Source organism: Pleurodeles waltl, chromosome 4_2 (genome assembly GCF_031143425.1).
Source record: "Pleurodeles waltl isolate 20211129_DDA chromosome 4_2, aPleWal1.hap1.20221129, whole genome shotgun sequence".
NCBI classification, from domain to species: Eukaryota; Metazoa; Chordata; class Amphibia; order Caudata; family Salamandridae; genus Pleurodeles; species Pleurodeles waltl.
The window spans coordinates 53078408-53098722 of record NC_090443.1 but is presented as its reverse complement, the minus strand read 5'-3'; the positions used below and the strand labels follow the sequence as shown (position 1 = coordinate 53098722).

The window sequence follows — 20315 nt, the reverse complement described above, 5'->3', positions numbered from 1 at the left end:
AGTACCTGAGAGTGAGAAGCGGAAACTCTGGTCTGACATACAGACAAAAATATGCCAGTGGGTGTTGCGCAGCGCTTTGTGGAGGAGATACGCAAGCGATGGTACGATTTGCGGTCCCGTGCCAAGGAGAGGGTGGCCAGCCCGCTTAGGGAGGCAAGGAGCACCGTAGGCGGACCATCCACCCACACACCCTCCACCCCTATGGAGGATCTGGTGGAGTCCACATTGCTGCCAGAAACTGTCAGTGGTGTAATTGACATCGACACCTCAGGGACACCCAGCACCAGCAAAGGTAAGGCCAGTGATTATGTGTTTCCCCACATCTGCATGTACACATGCCCCTTAGGAAATAGAACCTAGCTTGTTGCCCAATGAAAAGTAGTCCATGTCACATCTTACATGCAACACAACAGTGCCTTCTGGGAGTGGTAGTCAACAACCCTAAGGTGAAAACACCACATAAATAGCAAGATAGTGGGCAGCCACATAGAGAAACCCCACAAATGATTCAGGGTGACACAATTTATTTGTACATATTAAGCAACACTGTGGAAATGTGTGACAAATGCTAGAACTGACATGCTGCACATTATCCTTGCCGATGACTCGGTCCCTGCTGCTGCAGGATCAGAAAACGTGGGGGAAGCAGAAACACAGCCACAGTCAGACTCAAATACAAGTGAGTCCTACAGTATTGTTCCAACTAGACGCAGGGCAAGGGTGTTACCACTGCCAGAGTACAACCTGGACTCAGATGAGATGCCAGAACATGACCCCACACCACCACCAGAGCCGAGTCCCACAGGAAGACAGCAGTCCATGCAGCAGCGCCAGCACCAGTCTACTCCCCTCAGGAGGCATCACAATGCAGGCAGACAGGGCACAGAAGGAGTGGGCCCAACAATCTTTGGTGGCCTGGATGCTTCCATGCTGAAGGTGCAGCACCTGCAATGCAAACATTTGAAGTCACTGCACAGACAGTTTGTGTCTCACAATAACAATATGGGGTTACAAAACAAGCACTTGGAAACCCTGATTGAGGGACAGCAAAGAGTTGCTGAGAACAGCAAGGAGTTGACACAGGCCATTGGGGAACTATGCTCAGAGATACGGCAGGAACATGTCAGCCAGCGCAGGCATCAGCACCAATATTTGGCTAGGTTTGACAGCTTCTGTAGATCAGTCAATCGGCTTGCAAGTTCTACAGCCCTGATATCACGGCGTGCCGTTGCCACACAAGTGGAGATGGCACATTGCAGTAGGGACATTGCACAGGGACTGGTGCAAATTACCAACATAGTGGATGCCATGCAAACAGCACTCAGTGCTGCAACCAGCGAACTGGGTGTTGGTGACAGTGAGGAGTCTTCTAGCCTCAGCAGTCTGACAGTCCCTGTGATTGATCCGAGGCATCACAGTGCCAGACACAGTACGGCAGGTGAACCTGCTACTAGAGGTGCCAGCGAGGGCACTGAGCAATCGAGTGGAGTGCGTGGATGAAAGAAGTGATGATGAGGGCTACAGGGACCACCTCAACATGTGTAATTAAGTCATGCTATGATGCTAATAGTGTGACACTGTTAATAGATCATGTCTGCACATTGTGAATAGCTATGTTTTACTGACACAATGTTTACCTGAAGTCAAGGTAATAAAGATGCTAACTACTGAAAAACATATTATTGAAGTGTATTTGTCATTACGTCAAAAATGGTTGTGTGTGATGTCAGCCCGTCTTTGCCTGCCTCCTGCTGCACTGGTCCTGTCTGCTGGTAGAAGGGGTGGTAAGAGATCATCATCCTCATCTGAGTCTGCCTCCATGAGTTCTGCTGGTATGCCCCTGGTGGTTGCTATGTTGTGCAGGATAGCACATGTGGCCACAATTTAGCATGTTGTCTCAGGGCTGTACTGTAGTGTACCTCCACTCCTATGGATGCACCTGAAACGGCTCTTCAGCAGCCCAGAAGTGCGCTCCACCACATTGCGGGTAGCCCTGTGTGCAGCATTGTACCTCCTCTCTGTTGGGGTGGCAGGGCTCAGGTAGGGCGTTAGCATATAGGTGCGCACTGCGTAGGCACTGTCTCCTGTAAGCACAGAGAGTACAGTGAGTACATTTGCTGTGTGACGTTATGCTTACATCAATGCATTATTGTGAAGTATCAAATTACCTAGTAGATATCCTTCCCCAAACTCCCCAGCTAGCAGTCTTGTGTGTATCCCGCTGTGGCGAAAGATGTAGGAGTCGTGTGCTCCCTGGGTATCTGGCCACAAGATCTGTAATGATGTAGGAGGCATTGCATATCACCTGTATGTTCATGGAATGATGGTTTTTACGGTTGCGATACACATACTCTGTGACCGATGATTGACAGATTGCTACATGTGCCCCATCAATGGCACCTAGCACATGTGGGAACTGTGCTATCTGGTAAAAATTAACTTTGGTTTGTTGGACTGCCTGTGGGGTGTTGGGGAATCTGATGTACAGTTGTATTCTGCTCAGCTCAGCATGGCATTGAGAAATGCATTGAAAAATCTAGAGAGGGCACTCTGTGATACCCCCCCAGCTGCTGCTATGACCCCTTGATAGCTCCCTGAGGCTAGTAAGTGCAGGGAGCATAATACCTGCACATGGGTGGGTATGCTATTGGTCCTGTGTGTTGTGCGCTGCAGCATGGGTTGTAGCTCAGCTATCAGGTCACGTATCATGGCTGAGCTTAACCTCTACTTATCATAAATTTCCTCCTCAGTCTGGTCAAAAAGGGTTATGCGCACTCTGAAAATGCGCTCCTGTCTCCTCCTATCTCTCCTCAAACCTGCCAAGATCCTCATTCTCCTCGCCATGACGTAGAGTGCAGCCATTGTGGAAGAGGGGCTGAGGCATTCTGGGCCTCTTCATATAGGTTGCACCTGGTTACCACCTGGTTTCTGTTCGTGGTAATTTGCATGTGCAAACGGCCATTCTGCGAATAATCGTAAATTGCGCTTTTTTTTGTTTTGTTTTGTTTTTTGCTACATCGCATTGCGAATCCATTTTTGCGTGTCGCAATCTGCATCTCGCAAATAGCGGCACGATTTTGGAAATTTGCTATCTGCGATTCGTATATCTGTATCGCAAATAGCGCTTCGCTAACAGCGATTCGGTAAATCATGTCGCTATTTGCGATACGCTGCTTGCGACACGCAAAATCGTCTCTCATTCGCAAAAATTCGTAGTTTTTGCGATTTCTAAAAATCACACTGCGAATGCGTTTCATACATCGTTAAATGCATTTTTGCATTCGCAAACGGACATTCACACCGTTTGCGAATGCAAAAACCTTTGATACATCTAGCCCTTTATCTAGCTGCAGATTCCTTACAGCCACACTTGCCTTCCCGCTCTGCAGACTAATTTGCTGCTACGGTTGGGGACCTAGGTTGGGCACACAATCATCCGTTAATTTCATGGCTCTGCGCTCCTGGCATGGAAAGTTGTGGAAGTGCACACCTGGGGGGGAGCCTATGTAGGTAACTGTAATGTCTCATCTGGCTCCGACAACACCACGCGGAACCGAACGGAGCCACCTGGCGCAGGGGTATTGCTCAAGCAAAAGTTTTTGGGGCCAGTCTGATGCCTGGGGAAATTGAAAGGTAAGGAATCTGCAGCTAGATAAAGTCTCTACCAGATAATGCGTTACCGAAGGTAAAAAACTTGTTCTTCAGAGCCCTTTGATCCAACATCAAAGAACTATTGCTGAACGAAAAAGTAAACACCAATGAATGACTATTCCCTATCCCAACTTACAGCAGTCTGTGGAAGGAGAATGGTGGGTCAGGATTATCAGTATTGCTTGAGGCGCCATCTTCAACAAGTGGACAGTAAAAGTTCTAAACTGGCATGCAAAAGACGCTTAGGCTGTCCCTGACCATGGACCCTGGACTTCTGTTTAGTCAACAGGAAGATAAATTCAGCGTGTTTTTTTGCAGCAGAGAACGGTCTTTCAAGAACAAGACTCTGAAGTAGATGCTATATCTGATGTATCCAGGAAGGGCTGGGTAGCCTGCCTGGTTCACCTTACACTCCACAGGTGTTGATGTCGGCATAGACAGTGCTAAAATGAAAATGTTGGATCTTAGGCAGTCAGTGTGGTTCTGAGGGCTGTTCCGTCTTTGAAACATGAGCAACCTGTATTCATTTAGTCAGAAAAGACTAGACCACCAGAAATCCGGGTACTAAAACAATGGAGTTTCCCAGCAGTCAACTTGTTTGCAACAACAAACAATATAAATTGTCCATGTTTAGTACCAGGTTTCCAGACAAAACTGTCTCTGGAGGATTGCCTTGTTAATGTCCTTTCATTTCTTATTTCTTTTATTGCAGAACCAGGATGATTCTCGAAGCCCTTATCTCTCTTCACCAGAAGTAGTTATGACTAGTATACTGTGGATTCCTGCATAACTGGAGCCAGCTTTCCAGGCTGTAGGGTAGCAATATGTCATGGAGTTTAGCTTTTTGAAGTCCTGTATCACATGCACTTGAACATACTCAATAAGAAAAATTTGCCACGTCTTTAGAGGGAATAGTTTCTGAATCCTTTTCAAACTAAAAAAGTAGGATCTGCTGCACAGAGACTACTTTTAAATATTAAAATGACTTCTTGGAGTCCTCAGGCTTTTTTCCACCATTGCCGTCTCCCAAGACTTTAGCAGTCTCAGTACAGTTTTTAATGGTACACTCTTCTTTAGAACTCATACGTAAATGGGAATTTAAGGACACATCTTTAATCTAAATCACTTGAGCTAAGAATTTGTGAGACTCAGAGCATTTGTTAGGGTATTGCTTTACCCTCAAAGTAACATTTAGAACAAAAATTATGGACGAGTGCATTTGCTAAAATGTTTGTCCCCTAAATATATTGAAGGAAGGGTAATATGAAATGAATTTAGTGGTTTAGTGTTAGGCGGTATTAGGTTTTCATTGATAGGTGCAAAACAAAAAGCCCTAACTAGGCTAGAGGAAGATTTAGAATGGGCTAGTAGTACAATAACAATTATTGGGGAACGGGGGAGGGGGGTAACTTGTACATTTCCCAGCATTCTCCTTCCAGATCTCTGCTGTCAGTTGGCAATTGCTGTGCATAGCTGCTGGCTGTCTCCCTGGTTCCGCCAACCCAAGAAGCAATACCCCAGTCTTTACTTTCAATTCACTTATCCCTCCTACTCCCATGCATTGAAGTTTATGTCTTTGTTTTGTTTGCTGCTGTGAACTGTATATCTTGGGGCCTGTTGTACGAGCATTTTTAATCAACTGCAAAAAGTGGCCAGTTGAACCTCCCTGAATTGATGGCTATGGGTTGTGTTTTATTTCGACTACCTGCAGTAAAAAAAAAAAAGGTGTTTACCCACTGACCACGAGACACCTGCTGCCATCAATGATCATCCTCTTTTATTTTTAGAGTCTGTTGATGGAAATCATAGCTCGGGTTTTTCTTTCCTGTTGTTCGCAGTGTTCCTATTAGACTGACATACTTCTGCCTTCTGAAGTGTAACTCCTCATGCTTGAACAGCACCTAAAACAACTTTGGCAATATCTATTTCACATTTGCTATAAACTTCTGAAGATCTGGCTTCCTAGCAAGCACATTTTGGTTCTTGGATCAAAGGTACCCTAACCTTCCAAGTGAAAAGAAATGTATCTATTGTTTCAAGGAAGTGGACAAGTAGGCCTGCTAGAAAAAGTAATTAACTATAATTTTCCCTCATAAATATTTGGGGTTTAATGTTTTCTCTGTGCGCCTTTCGATGAGATTGTGATGGCAGCATTGAATTTTGGAGGAAAGTGGTCTTTAATGACTCCTGTTAGCTGACATTTATTGTGCTCTGCTCCCACGGTTACCTCTTGGGAACACATGTACTTCCTCATCTGTCATTTTCAGGGTCAGGTGATAGCTTTTTAGAAGCTGCTTGTGATAAACCAGGGAGGTGGGGGGAAGGGCCTGTGCTATGGAATAATGACCTGAGTCATGTCTGTTAAGCACATAAAGTAGGTTGCCGGGCTTCCATGAGCCTCGGTAAAAGCCCATAAAGTTGATGTCTTCTGCCTTTTCTTGACAGTGCTTGCTTCTCCTAACGCCCAATCACCTCAGACTACTGCCTGGTTCCTGAGAAATGTTGATCTTGCTCTCTGCATCCTTTAGAAGGTTCTGCTTGTTTCGGATTCCTGTCCTGTTACCTTGACTTTCTCATCTTTGTAAACGGTACAGGCCTCCTTTACTTTTTTGTGAGGTGCATTTGCCCCAACCCAATCATGTGACATGTCTGCTCCTCCCCCCGGAAGTGATGGCTGTGCTTTCGATCTGTTTTAATTTGTTGTTTGAGCAATAACTTTCTGAACGTACCTAACACTTTCATCTTCTAGATACCTCCTGAGACATGCAGAAATTCCCGTAACACATCGTACATAACTGCTTTGTTACTGATCATCATTGAGTCTCAGATTTGAAACCACTTTTCTTCCTCCACAGCTTATGTAGGTGCTGAGAGAAGGGGGCCAGGACGAGGACCCTCCTCTCTGTCGGTCGTGTCTCAGGATCTGGAGCCCATTACAGTGAGTGTGACAGCTCTGCTCAGGAGACAAGTGTTTGGTTTTCATGCCCTGTAGTGGTCAGTTCTTTATGCTAATTATGTTGTCTTTTGATGATCAGACTTTAGTTGATTTCCTACTGCAGACTTCACCAGTGTCCCCTAATTAATAGTTTCTGGTGTTTCCGTTCCTGCCTGTTTTAGTATCTCTCCTAGATCGCAGTGCAGGCCTTAGAGTGGGATCAGTAGAAAACCCCATTAACCAGGTGTCTGTGCAGGTCCTGGTGGTAGCGAAGCACTCGAGGACGGACCTATGGGCTGGAAGAGTGACGTTGGGTGGGAAAGTGAACCAATAGCATGTTTCTCACACCTACTTGGGATATGCCTTCGGGTAAGGTCATGGGGTCTGCCAGTTGGCCATAAGAGGCCTTTATAGTGCTGTACAGCAGAGGGTGTGGTGTGACCATCAAGTAACGCAGAGGCCATTCTGTGGTCTAGTTGTAAAGCACTGCTGGGACAGTGCTCAGGGTCTTCACATATTGTAACTCTGTTTCCTAACTTGGCATTATGAGAAGAGTTTACAATCCTACCTCATCCCTTTTTTGTGCTGTAGAAGAAAACACAATTGCATCAAACGGATGCCGCTTTGCAGGCCACAGAAGGAAGTCGGTCTGGGGACCACGTTAAAAATGGTGCTTATCCATCCAACCACGGTACAGCAACGGGTGCAAAGGCAGCTCCGACTGGACCACAGAGTGCAGCTGATGAGTAAGTTTGAGATCCGAAACTGAATGTGTAGGAACACGCTTCTTTCCTAGATGTCATAATGTGCCTTATCTCTATTCTGTGCATTGTTTGCTGCCTGTACGTTGCCCAGTTTCACTTTTTTACTCAAGGACTACATGTCAGCTGTCTTTGTGTTGTACGATCACAGCATGTGCTTCTCCGCATGGTGATTTCTCCAGTTATCAGCGGCTATAGATATGCATGCCGTCCCATCTCCCACCCCAAACCCATGTCTGTGCATCCAGCAGGACCTTTGAACTGCGTACATCCAACCATTGACCTCATGAATGGCAAATTGGAACACTTGCAAAGCATCCTGCCTCAGTGTTGTGCTGAGCAGTAATTATCGTTTAGTTTTTAATGACATTGTCCCTGTGCGTGGCGTGCTCTGATGGGGAGAAGGTGCATAAGCTGGATAGATGAAAAAGCTTGCAGATAGTTCACTGGTAATAGTTTAGATAATTGTTTGGACCCCCCAAAAAATGACGTTTTCTCTACAAGTAGTGGTCTCCTTGGATAAATGTGGTAAACTAATTCTTAATCTGACATCTGGAAAAGTTTTGGCCATAGTGTTAAGACTGCACATTTATGTATTGCCGTGACTCAAAACAGAAAATGATTCTGTGTTGTGTATGTTATGTTTTACCTACCTGAGAGTGAAAATAGTACTGTCAAAGGGGCATTTGTATCTCTGTATACATGCATGTGACTTTCAATGGTGAATGTTAATGTTTTTGTATGTGCCTTTATCCCAATTAACTGATAGGTTAAGCACAAAGCTCTTTCTGTTTTTTTTTAAAGTTCGTATCAATTGTTCATCTGTGGACTAGTTATAATTTTCATCTGCTTTGAAGTACAGGGACAGACAATTTCTTGTCATCCTTTGCTGCTAAAAGTTTATTGGATTATTGTGTAGGATGGGGCCAAACCAGGGTGTGTGGTTCAATGACAAATGCCTTTATTTACTAGGCAAGGGTCACAGGTTTGTGGCCTGAGGATTGTGGGCATTAGACTGACCATTACTTGCACCCTTCAGGCTCAACCTGACCAGTGTTCGATCAGTCACTACAGTTTTGAGTGATTTCATGGAACTCTGACTTTGAGACTTTTCAGGGTCACTTGAGCACCCTCAAGGGCAACTTCATGTGTACCTCTGTTTTTTTCATTGCATGTTCCCCTTTTAAAAACACTTTTTGCTTTTAAAAAAGCATTGTGTGTAGTGCTTTATAGTTTAAAACAGCGCATTTTGTCATTGCTTTCTGCATGTGTAGAATTTGAATGCTAAAAATGATTTTGACCACTCCGCTGGTAAGTTAATTTCCTACAAATAAGTGAGTGAAGATGTTCTAGCTAGTCAGTGCAATGCTGCACTTTCAGCAACTGGGTCACTGCTATTAAAAGCGGGAGGCTAAAAATCAGAGGTCCATGAGTTCATCACCTTCTGAGTCGCAAATACTCGGTGTCAAGCGTCTTCCTGACAGTCAAAGTTAAATGTCCCCCTTCCACTTGGGCACACAGAGAATTGTTTTGTATATGCATTCATGCAGTATGTTGTCGTATACATTTTGCACAGATGTGTGTGGCCATTGAAGCAGTCATAGAAAATCAAACAGCCTTACAATGCTTTATCAGGTTGTGTCTACTCAACCCTTAAGAAGATCTCATTGCTTTGCTTTGCCAAGTGGCTCGCTTCATGAAATCCCTCTTCTCCATCTTTTTTAGCCATCTTGGCCTTATGCTCTGTTCGGTTTCTTCCCTCTACATCTAGTACGCTTGCTCAGCGTAAGTCAATGTCTGTAAATCGGTTTTCTTGCCTCTTTTTCTTCACTGCCTTTCAAAAGGATGTTTATGAAATCATATGGTGCTAAGCACCATTAACACTCAACAGCAAGCTTCTTATTTAGGTACATTCTAACAGCAGTAGATGCAATGGTGACCTTGCCTTTCTGTGTGGATAATCAGGAAAATGAAGGCGCCTTATGTTGGTTAGAAGGCTTGACGGGTCCTGTCCCTCGGTGGGGCAGGTAGAGTTTAGGTTTAGTTTATGATATGGTGTCACAGCTCTAATGTATGTAGCCCGTTTTTCCCCATTGTAACAATCCAGAGGTTAACTTATCTGCTGCTTGTCGTAACTTCTCCTTGTTCACAAGTGGGACACAATCTGTACTGCTGGCCACCACTTGCCTCTTTCCAAATCTCTTGGCCACATCCAAGTGATGGACATCCTCTCCCTCCCTCAAAATTGCAATATGCATAGTATAACAAAAAACGAAGTACATACCGTTTATTTTGTCTTATTACTGGAAGGGCTAGACTGGATTGACTGTCACTTTATGTCAGTGTGATTACTAGAACAGCTGTGGGTAGTTCTGGTTGGCAAGAAATCACTCTGGGGGCCATATCAGTCAGTTCGATATTTCACAATTGTCATTCTACGTTACATCGCAACATGTCTTCGTGGAGGGTTGAAAAATGATTCTGAGCTGTAAATAGATGTCAGTGCCAACCAAGTAAGGTTTGAATCCTGTGTGCACGTTGCTGCTGGCAGCTGTATTTCGTGACCAGACTTAAGGTCTCTTTCTCTACCAACTTGGGTGTCGCTGTCTGACCACAGGTTGCACTAGCATCAAGGGCATCAGTTTAAATCATGCTCACAACATAATTGCCAGCCTCTATCCTGCTTAACCGAACAAGGCTATCTGAAATACTAATCTTTGGTGGGAATTCCCTCACTTCCTCTACTGAACACTGGCTGACATCAAGAAAAGGCTTCTTAAGGCTGCAGAGGAGATTGCATGGAAGCTCTGATTTGCTAGATTAGTTGACCGCCTTCTACTCAATAGGTCATTCCCTTTTGTTCGATTGCCCAAAGCCCCTAGCGGGGATTTTCAGTTTTGCCAAAAATTCCGTTGCCTAAATGAAGCCATGTGGTCGGCCTGCAACCACATATTTCCCTCTACAAAAAACTGTTATATATGTAATCTGGTTGTCTGGTTGAGTTAAAAGTTGATTACAGTGAAAATCTAGTTTGGAAAGACGTAGCTAAACAAAACAGTTTTCAGCTCATTTTACAGAACTTTGATATTTCAGTTTTTTTTTTTTTTTTTGGACTGTAGCGGTCGCTGGGCTTTGTGAGCAGCGGAAAGTTTTCAAGTGGTACTGAGAGGGTTATGAGAAAAGTTAGTAGGCCCCTGTCTTCGTTGTGAAAGGCGTAAGTGAACACCAAAAGGTCTTTGAGGGTGGATCGACATTACACTATTGAAGCTTTCAGAGAAAGTTACAGGGAATCTCAAATATTAGAATACTTGGCAAGGGTTATGCTGTTGGTTACTTCCTTTGACAAGCCTTCGTGCTAGAAGATTTTCACTTAGAAAATCCTTGTTATACCTTTTTAGGAAGTGTTTTATATTTTGGCTACTGTGATTTCTTTTTTTTCCATATAGCTTTTTTTATGAGTATACTTGAAGGTTACCTTTTAGAAAAGCTTATGTTCGATATAGTTAGGCCTGAGTTGGTCATGGTGATAGTCCAATGATAAAGGGTATGGGCCTGATTGGTTCATTAGAAAAAGTTATGTAAGATAAAATGTGTTGGGTCGGTTAATTATGAAAAGCTACAACAATAGCAGTAGATTTGAGTTAATAAGAAAATGACATGTTGTAAGGAAATGCCTCCTTGGCATGGTTGCCCCCTGACTTTTTGCCTTTGCTGATGCTATGTTTACAATTGAAAGTGTGCTGAGGCCTGCTAACCAGGCCCCAGCACCAGTGTTCTTTCCCTAACCTGTACTTTTGTATCCACAATTGGCAGACCCTGGCATCCAGATAAGTCCCTTGTAACTGGTACTTCTAGTACCAAGGGCCCTGATGCCAAGGAAGGTCTCTAAGGGCTGCAGCATGTCTTATGCCACCCTGGAGACCTCTCACTCAGCACAGACACACTGCTTGCCAGCTTGTGTGTGCTAGTGAGGACAAAACGAGTAAGTCGACATGGCACTCCCCTCAGGGTGCCATGCCAGCCTCTCACTGCCTATGCAGTATAGGTAAGACACCCCTCTAGCAGGCCTTACAGCCCTAAGGCAGGGTGCACTATACCATAGGTGAGGGTACCAGTGCATGAGCATGGTACCCCTACAGTGTCTAAACAAAACCTTAGACATTGTAAGTGCAGGGTAGCCATAAGAGTATATGGTCTGGGAGTCTGTCAAACACGAACTCCACAGCACCATAATGGCTACACTGAAAACTGGGAAGTTTGGTATCAAACTTCTCAGCACAATAAATGCACACTGATGCCAGTGTACATTTTATTGTAAAATACACCACAGAGGGCACCTTAGAGGTGCCCCCTGAAACTTAACCGACTGTCTGTGTAGGCTGACTAGTTCCAGCAGCCTGCCACACCAGAGACATGTTGCTGGCCCCATGGGGAGAGTGCCTTTGTCACTCTGAGGCCAGTAACAAAGCCTGCACTGGGTGGAGATGCTAACACCTCCCCCAGGCAGGAGCTGTGACACCTGGCGGTGAGCCTCAAAGGCTCACCCCTTTGTCACAGCCCAGCAGGGCACTCCAGCTTAGTGGAGTTGCCCGCCCCCTCCGGCCACGGCCCCCACTTTTGGCGGCAAGGCTGGAGGGAACAAAGAAAGCAACAAGGAGGAGTCACTGGCCAGTCAGGACAGCCCCTAAGGTGTCCTGAGCTGAGGTGACTCTGACTTTTAGAAATCCTCCATCTTGCAGATGGAGGATTCCCCCAATAGGGTTAGGATTGTGACCCCCTCCCCTTGGGAGGAGGCACAAAGAGGGTGTACCCACCCTCAGGGCTAGTAGCCATTGGCTACTAACCCCCCAGACCTAAACACGCCCTTAAATTTAGTATTTAAGGGCTACCCTGAACCCTAGAAAATCAGATTCCTGCAACTACAAGAAGAAGGGCTGCCTAGCTGAAAAACCCCTGCAGAGGAAGACCAGAAGACGACAACTGCCTTGGCTCCAGAAACTCACCGGCCTGTCTCCTGCCTTCCAAAGATCCTGCTCCAGCGACGCCTTCCAAAGGGACCAGCGACCTCGACATCCTCTGAGGACTGCCCCTGCTTCGAAAAGACAAGAAACTCCCGAGGACAGCGGACCTGCTCCAAGAAAAGCTGCAACTTTGTTTCCAGCAGCTTTAAAGAACCCTGCAAGCTCCCCGCAAGAAGCGTGAGACTTGCAACACTGCACCCGGCGACCCCGACTCGGCTGGTGGCGATCCAACACCTCAGGAGGGACCCCAGGACTACTCTAAGACTGTGAGTACAAAAACCTGTCCCCCCTGAGCCCCCACAGCGCCGCCTGCAGAGGGAATCCCGAGGCTTCCCCTGACCGCGACTCTTTGAATCCTAAGTCCCAACACCTGGGAGAGACCCTGCACCCGCAGCCCCCAGGACCTGAAGGACCGGACTTTCACTGGAGGAGTGACCCCCAGGAGTCCCTCTCCCTTGACCAAGTGGAGGTTTCCCCGAGGAACCCCCCCCTTGCCTGCCTGCAGCGCTGAAGAGATCCCTAGATCTCCCATTGACTTCCATTACAAACCCGACGCTTGTTTCTACACTGCACCCGGCCGCCCCCGCGCTGCTGAGGGTGAAATTTCTGTGTGGGCTTGTGTCCCCCCCGGTGCCCTACAAAACCCCCCTGGTCTGCCCTCCGAAGATGCGGGTACTTACCTGCAAGCAGACCGGAACCGGGGCACCCCCTTCTCTCCATTCTAGCCTATGTGTTTTGGGCACCACTTTGAACTCTGCACCTGACCGGCCCTGAGCTGCTGGTGTGGTGACTTTGGGGTTGCTCTGAACCCCCAACGGTGGGCTACCTTGGACCAAGAAGTAAGCCCTGTAAGTGTCTTACTTACCTGGTTAACCTAACAAATACTTACCTCCCCTAGGAACTGTGAAAATTGCATGTGTCCACTTTTAAAACAGCTATTTGTGAATAACTTGAAAAGTATACATGCAATTTTGATGATTTGAAGTTCCTAAAGTACTTACCTGCAATACCTTTCGAATGAGATATTACATGTAGAATGTGAACCTGTGGTTCTTAAAATAAACTAAGAAAAGATATTTTTCTATATAAAAACCTATTGGCTGGATTTGTCTCTGAGTGTGTGTACCTCATTTATTGTCTATGTGTATGTACAACAAATGCTTAACACTACTCCTTGGATAAGCCTACTGCTCGACCACACTACCACAAAATAGAGCATTAGTATTATCTATTTTTACCACTATTTTACCTCTAAGGGGAACCCTTGGACTCTGTGCATGCTATTCCTTACTTTGAAATAGCACATACAGAGCCAACTTCCTACACATGTTAAATCCAGTAGGCCCTTAGTGGTGGATTAATATTACACTGCTAATGCTTTAGGCAGACATTTTATTACATGGAATCTGACAAATTATTGTGGCAAACACGGATGTTGATTTCTTCTTTAGGCGAACCCTAAGGGTAGCAGATTTGCACTGTGATAATCCTTGCTAGACTCTTAGGAAATCCGGGCAAGAATAGTTGTCTGGCAGACCATTGTAAACTCTCAATGACGGCATACTTCCTGCGGCACTTTCTGCCAATGGCTATCAGTAATAGTATTTTGCCTCATCACATGCGCAGATATGCCTTAAAATGAGAGTGCTTCTTTGTCTTGGCTGGTGAACAATCCCTTTTTTCCATTTTCTCCTTTTGCTTCCAAGTGTGGCTATTAGGCTGTAACTTTAAAATACCAATCCGCTATGTACCGTACCACTGCCACATTTAATTTTATTTGTATCCTTTAAGCATATGTTTGGCAAGTGTTGGTGATAGCCAATTTATTTTGCATATGCTTGTTGAGCATGTGTGTTTCATTGCGAAACCCGTGGATGAATGAGTGACTGAGAGGGTGCATGTTGACAGAGTGCCTATTTTCAGTTGCGACCAAAGAGGCACTTTCAGTTATAACTCAGACCTATTGACGTTGCCAATACTTTGAAGTTAGCTGGAGTAATCATATTGCCTAAAACTGATCCGGTGTGTGGGTTGGTTTTTAAAGTAAATTGGCCTGGTACGTTATTTTGGGTAGCAACACTAGTATGCGTTGGCATATGCAAAGCATAGCAAAGGTAACCTGTTGTTTTATCGGTAGCTAGTAAATTAGACCTGATAGCACGACTCCGACAAGACTTATTTAAAATCTGAAAACGGTTCTCCTCGCTGTAACTGTATGTTTTTTGCACAGAGTAGTTGTAAATTTGTGTGAAATTTTCTTTCACGATTTTATTTAAATTTATTTACATCATTGTGCACAGCGTTTCCTAATCAAGTGAAATTTGTATCAAAGGCTGTATCTAAGAAAGGCTTCTGGTGCCACACTCATCTGAATGGAAGCCCATTGATTACATTTATAAGCCAGAGATCCCATAGTATGACACAAAGGTTTTGAGCAGAAGTCTGTGGACAAATGGTACTTCTCTAATGCCCTATACAAAGAGCAGTGGTATATGAAGGTGTGCATATCTACGCCTGTTAGGGGTAGCCTGGGTGCCCAGATGTTAACATTGCAGTTGTATCTGTCTTGGATTTTTTTCACACAGACTGCAGTATAACTTACAGCAAGAGGTCAAACTGTACTGATTGTCCTGACTGATGTATAAATAATCATGAGCCTTTTCTACTATGAACCGTCTTGAAATAACCCAGAGCCATACATATTACAAAGGGTGAAACACTGGTCTCCTCCTTTGCAGGAATTTCTTGATCCATTTGTATGTACTATGTGATACTTTTGCACTAGAATTAAAATGAACACAAACGTCATCAGAAGACTACTTATTTCATTGGATTTTTTTCAAATGCTGATATTGTATCTGCAAATCTGTTTTCTGCTTCATATGCATGCATATGACGATGCAAAGGATGTGGGTATGTTTGTGTATTTTTCAGTTGTTGAATTCCTGGTTAAGCTTCTCCAGGTTTTATGTATGAGCTTATACTCTTTGTACCCTGTCCCAATGCTGTATCGTGTTCAGGATTTCCTCATGGTAACGATTTTACTTTATAGTTTAATGTATTGTGCTAAGGTCTGTTTTCTAACACACAGATCATCATGTCACAACCCTGCTACTGTGCCCCTCTCCATTACCTCCCACATAGATGCCGAGCTTCTGCAGGATACTGACAAAAGACAGACATCGAAAGCAGGTGAGTTTGAGAGATATGATTTAGAATGGTTTGCTGCATTTGGAGCATATTATTACTACTGGCTCTCTAGAATCTGAAAGCGTTGGTAAGAAGAAGTGTGGATAACATGCTGGTAGTAGTAGGAATATGGTGCCTTACATTGTGTTTATTTCTTTCATTTCTTGTAGATGTTGGCCCCACTGCAGCAGATTTTGTCAGCGACCCTTCGGCTTTGGCCAGCATTCTCTCCAACACAGGGCTGAACAGCAACACCCTTGGCAAAGGTGGAAAGTTGAGCATGGCCCAGCGGGTGCCCGTGAGAGGGAAGGGTGCAAACTCCCTCTATTCCATCGGAAGTAGCAGGGTGAGTGCTCTTTAACGATATAGAATAGCATGTAAGTCCCCCTTGCGTGTGAGGCACTTTCTGTAAGGCAGAGAAATTAATTCTGCTCTGGGTCCTGTAGATCAGCATGATGATCATGTTTGTTCCATGTGGTGAGCTCCATGGTGTTCTTATGCTTTTTCTTATAGGCCGGTGGTTTGTCCGTTTGCCCTCCACGTGCCAGTTTTGCACCAAGGGTCGATTTCAGCCGCATGTCTTGGGTACCTAATCTTGGATGCCTTGGTAAGGCCATTTACGACCATTTTATTCATCAGGTGCTGTAGCTGTACTTGTGTGTTTCATGAAAGTTAAAGCATTATGTGGTGCAATTTATTTGATGCTGTTGGGCTAGATAGGGTGATGGTAGTTTTATGCTTGCAGCATTTGAGACGTATCTGCTTGTGAATAGACCTGATGTGAATGATTGAACCCCTTGAGGGAAAAAGCCAGAAGTGTTAGATACTTTGCAGACTCTGTAGTTGGAATCTGAGGGCTAAAGCTGATATTAAGGACTCTGTCTAAGCTCTGCCTCTACATTCTCCTGCTCAGATATTGATGTGAAGTGCACGCCTCATCAGGCCAACAGGCATGGCTCCTCTTCTCAACCAGAGGCAGTCCGACCATCACCGTTGACATCTGCTGGGAGGGTCCCAGACAAGAATCCTTATTCCGCGGTATGTATTTTTTTAAGACTGTCTCATCAGTGACAGCCTGTAGATTTGTCTTTTCATAATGTGCAGTTCCTTTGTTTCTGCTGTCTACACGGTTGAGGTTAATTAAAAAGTTTCCATCCATAATTGTTGTGACATTTCTCCCTTCGGCTTCCGGTTGTACCTTGTTAATTTACATTTTATGCTGAGAAATAGCAGCAGTACATTTTTAACACTTATAATCGCATCACTTTAAAATATTTTCCATTGAAATTAAGTGTACTATTACTAAGCAATCATTCAATATTTTTTTTTTCTTTATTTGGTAGAGATAAACTAAAAAAAAAAGGTGACTGCCTATCATCAACCTGGCTTAAATGAAACCGATTATCAGTTGTGACACAAGCAAATGTAATCCTAGGAGTTGACTGAATTACCCAAATCCTTAGCCCTTTATCTTTATACCTTTATCTTTAACCTGCACTCTAATCTTATAACTTTACTCATCTACTCTGTCCATGAACCTGTAACCCTATACTTTTAACCTCTACTACAAACTCTCAACCATATATCCATTTAATTATATACCTAATCCTCTTAATCCCAACCCTTAATCTTTAAACCCATAACCTCTTACCCATGTACCCCAAACTCTTAACCCCATACCCATAAACCCTTAATACTCTTCCCTAAACCCTTAACTTCTATACCACTAATCCAAACCTTTAACTCTTAAACCTGTATGCATAAACTCGAACGCTATCTTGTATGCATACACTTCGAGACCCATCACTTAAGGCTAAATCCTTTACTCTTAGCCACATACCCTAAATCACTGGGCACTTGACAGTATACCCTAAAACTCCTTAATTTATACCTGTATCTCTGTTTCCCTTAAATCCTAAACCCATGACCATGTCACCTCTTGACACTCTTCCTTACTTTGATATGTTTTGGGTACAAAAACTTTGGGAAGTGTCTTTCTCAAATGACTTATTTATATAACTAGCAATTGGGAAGTGTTTCTTTAAAAAATATTTTTTTAATTCTTGAGCCAGTACCCCACTTCCACATAACCTTTCTCTCTTTTTGTTGTCTTTTTTTTGTTAAGAGGATGCACAGTTACCCTTTTAAAATAAGCTGCTTATTTAGAAAGACAATCTGAAATCCTTTCTTATTTCTCCTGTAGTATGCTTTTTAAAATGGGTTTGAATACTGTAAATTACTCTGTTTAGGGATTCAGTGGAGAGGGCTCATGGTATGGAAAAGTCACTCCTACGGTCCTTGTTCCGGCATCATCATGCACAAACATGGCTGTGTGCCATATAGTTGGCTAAGCATTTACCAGCTCAGCATCAAAATTGCATCTTCCCTTGTGTATCACCCTCCAGCTACAGTACACATGAGACACAACACTCCCCATCAAGACACACCCACATGTACATGGAATGGCATCAGACACATAATGCGCAAAGAGGTCTTGAAGCTTTACGTACTTCTGCAGCTAATTAATGGCCAGCTGTACACCCCAACATGACTAAAATAATGCTGATGTCCTTTGGTACATGCTTTAATTCTCAGAATGCTTTGCACAGATCCATAACATGATCAATCCTGCTCCAATCCAGTATAATCCATTGCTGAACAGTACTCTAGTCTACTCCAAAGTGGCTAGCATCTAGTCCGTATGACTTGTCCCTAAAACAGTACAAGTCTAATGAAAAACAATTTCAACTGGACATGGACTATAGGCAACAAGAATCCAAGAAGTGTATGGCCACCCAGATTCCAAAAGCACTTGAGGCTTGTACACCTTTCAGAGTCATGTGATGAATGCTCTATGATGCTCCTGAAGGCCATCCGGGAGCATGAAGCCAAAATCTATTTGGAACATATGAAGTTAAGCCTGTTGGCTGTCTTGGGGTTGCTTGCGGTCTTAGTCCTGATCCAGTGAGCCATGTGATTATTTTGTTTGACTTACCTGAAGACAGCTTCAGGTAGGCCTAAAACAAGGCTGAGGAATAAGTTGAGGCAGAAGCATAAGAAGTCCAAGCGGCTGTAAACTCCTGCCCACTGCTCCTGCTCTAGGCTGAGGTTGCACAATCTGTACTCCGAAGGACTGACTCTGGCCCCATCTTAAGGCTATGAATTGACTTGAGCCCTGGTGATGACACACCCCCCAGGTTTCCTGGACCATCGTAAATGTCACAGCAAATTGAAGCCTTTAAGAAGGCCATGCTGCAGTTTAGAGTGGTCCCAGTTCCCTTTTGCCTGACGTTCAGTCCTGTGAATTCTGTGGGGGCTCTAGGTGGAGTTCAGCCAGCCAATCCTTTGACAAGCATCTTACACTGCCAAGCCCCCTTCTGCCTCACCCCCTTCCCCCAACACCATGCCCTCATTCCCCCTAACCCCATTAACCCCCACGAACACTGGCCTGTGCCTCAACTCTTGTTCAGACACCACCTTGATGCCGCGCTAATTTGGTGTCTGATCCAACGCCGACTTCAGCATGGTGTCAGCCTGTGTCTCAGCACAAAATCATGAATGTTCATCCTGTTGTACTCAAGGGCTCACCACCAGTTTCCTCACCAGAGCATCAATATTTTAGGAGGCTCAAAACTATTTTTCAAGTGCCTAGCGGTAGCCGGGCACTTGATCAGGTCCCCCAGGATAATGGTGAGGTGGGGACAAAATGACTTCTCCCACTCATATACAGATACAGCCCGCCTCTATTTGGACTTGGAAAAGTGCTAGAAGCCTGGACACTTTGCTTATTAATGACCTTAACTCTCACTTAGGTCTTCGCACAAAGGAAAGTGCCTCTTTTGCAGTAGTGGTTTACAGGGGGTGTGCAAGTCCTGAACTTGCAGGTACCTTCAGTCGACAGGGAAACCAATCTTCAAGATTTTACTAACAAGGCTAATTCACTGACACACCGTCTCCCTGACTGTGGCTTGGTCTAAGCCTTGTATTAGTCCTCCTGTGAGCTGACCAACTGCTTGCTGTCTCAGGCCCTCTCCTTCAGGACTTTCCTTCTAGGCACCACACCCTACTTTGGAAAGCCTAGTGGTACTAGCTGATCATGAGTGGCTCACACATCCAGAGGTGGTCAAAGCATTTTTGTCACATTGGCCTTCCTTTGGTAGATCTGTTTGCTACCTCAGAGAACTTGCATTGTCTGGCATTCTGTGTCTTGGACTTGCCTCTTTTAGGTTCTCTCATGTACATGTTCTGCTGTCATTGGAACTCTACTTGTTCCTGAATAAGTGCCACTGATTCCAGTGGGTCCTGAAGGTGATCAAGAGGAATGAACGCAGCTTATCCTGTAGCCTTGGGTTATGCCCAGGGAAATGGATATTCCAACCTGCTGAACCTGGGCATACTTCCTCCATTTGGGCTTCCTTGTTTAGAAGACCTGTTGTCCCAACACCCATGCAGGATCCTGCACCTGAAACTTCATAATGTATGCCTCCATGTATAAAAATTCAGTGGAACCCCTGAGTGGCTTTAATTGGTCACTGGTAGTAGTAGAAGTCATTTTGGTGGCTCACCACCATTTCACTAATTCCATCTTTTCCGGTCGTTGGACTAAGTTTGTGACCTAGTTCAAGGGCAAACACATTTACATCATTCAGTCAAAGTTTATGTTCTGTTTGTTTTGTCTGTGCCCTTTTGAGGTCTTTATGTGGTCTCTGTTAATTTGAGGTCTGCTGGCCTTCCTGTGTTTGCCTAATCAGCCCTCTT

General features: G+C 44.6%; 1 protein-coding gene across 3 annotated transcripts in view; it reads left to right on the top strand.

Moving 5' to 3' along the window:
- TROAP (trophinin associated protein) overlaps nucleotides 1-20315 on the top strand; it is a 155209-nt gene that overhangs the window by 46277 nt on the left and 88617 nt on the right. For all 3 annotated transcript variants that reach the window (XM_069230622.1, XM_069230620.1, XM_069230621.1), the window contains exons 6-11: nucleotides 6507-6589; nucleotides 7178-7332; nucleotides 15460-15560; nucleotides 15728-15903; nucleotides 16071-16164; nucleotides 16471-16595. In XM_069230622.1, coding sequence (XP_069086723.1) covers nucleotides 6507-6589; nucleotides 7178-7332; nucleotides 15460-15560; nucleotides 15728-15903; nucleotides 16071-16164; nucleotides 16471-16595 — 734 coding nt within the window. The remainder of the gene's footprint in view (nucleotides 1-6506; nucleotides 6590-7177; nucleotides 7333-15459; nucleotides 15561-15727; nucleotides 15904-16070; nucleotides 16165-16470; nucleotides 16596-20315) is intronic.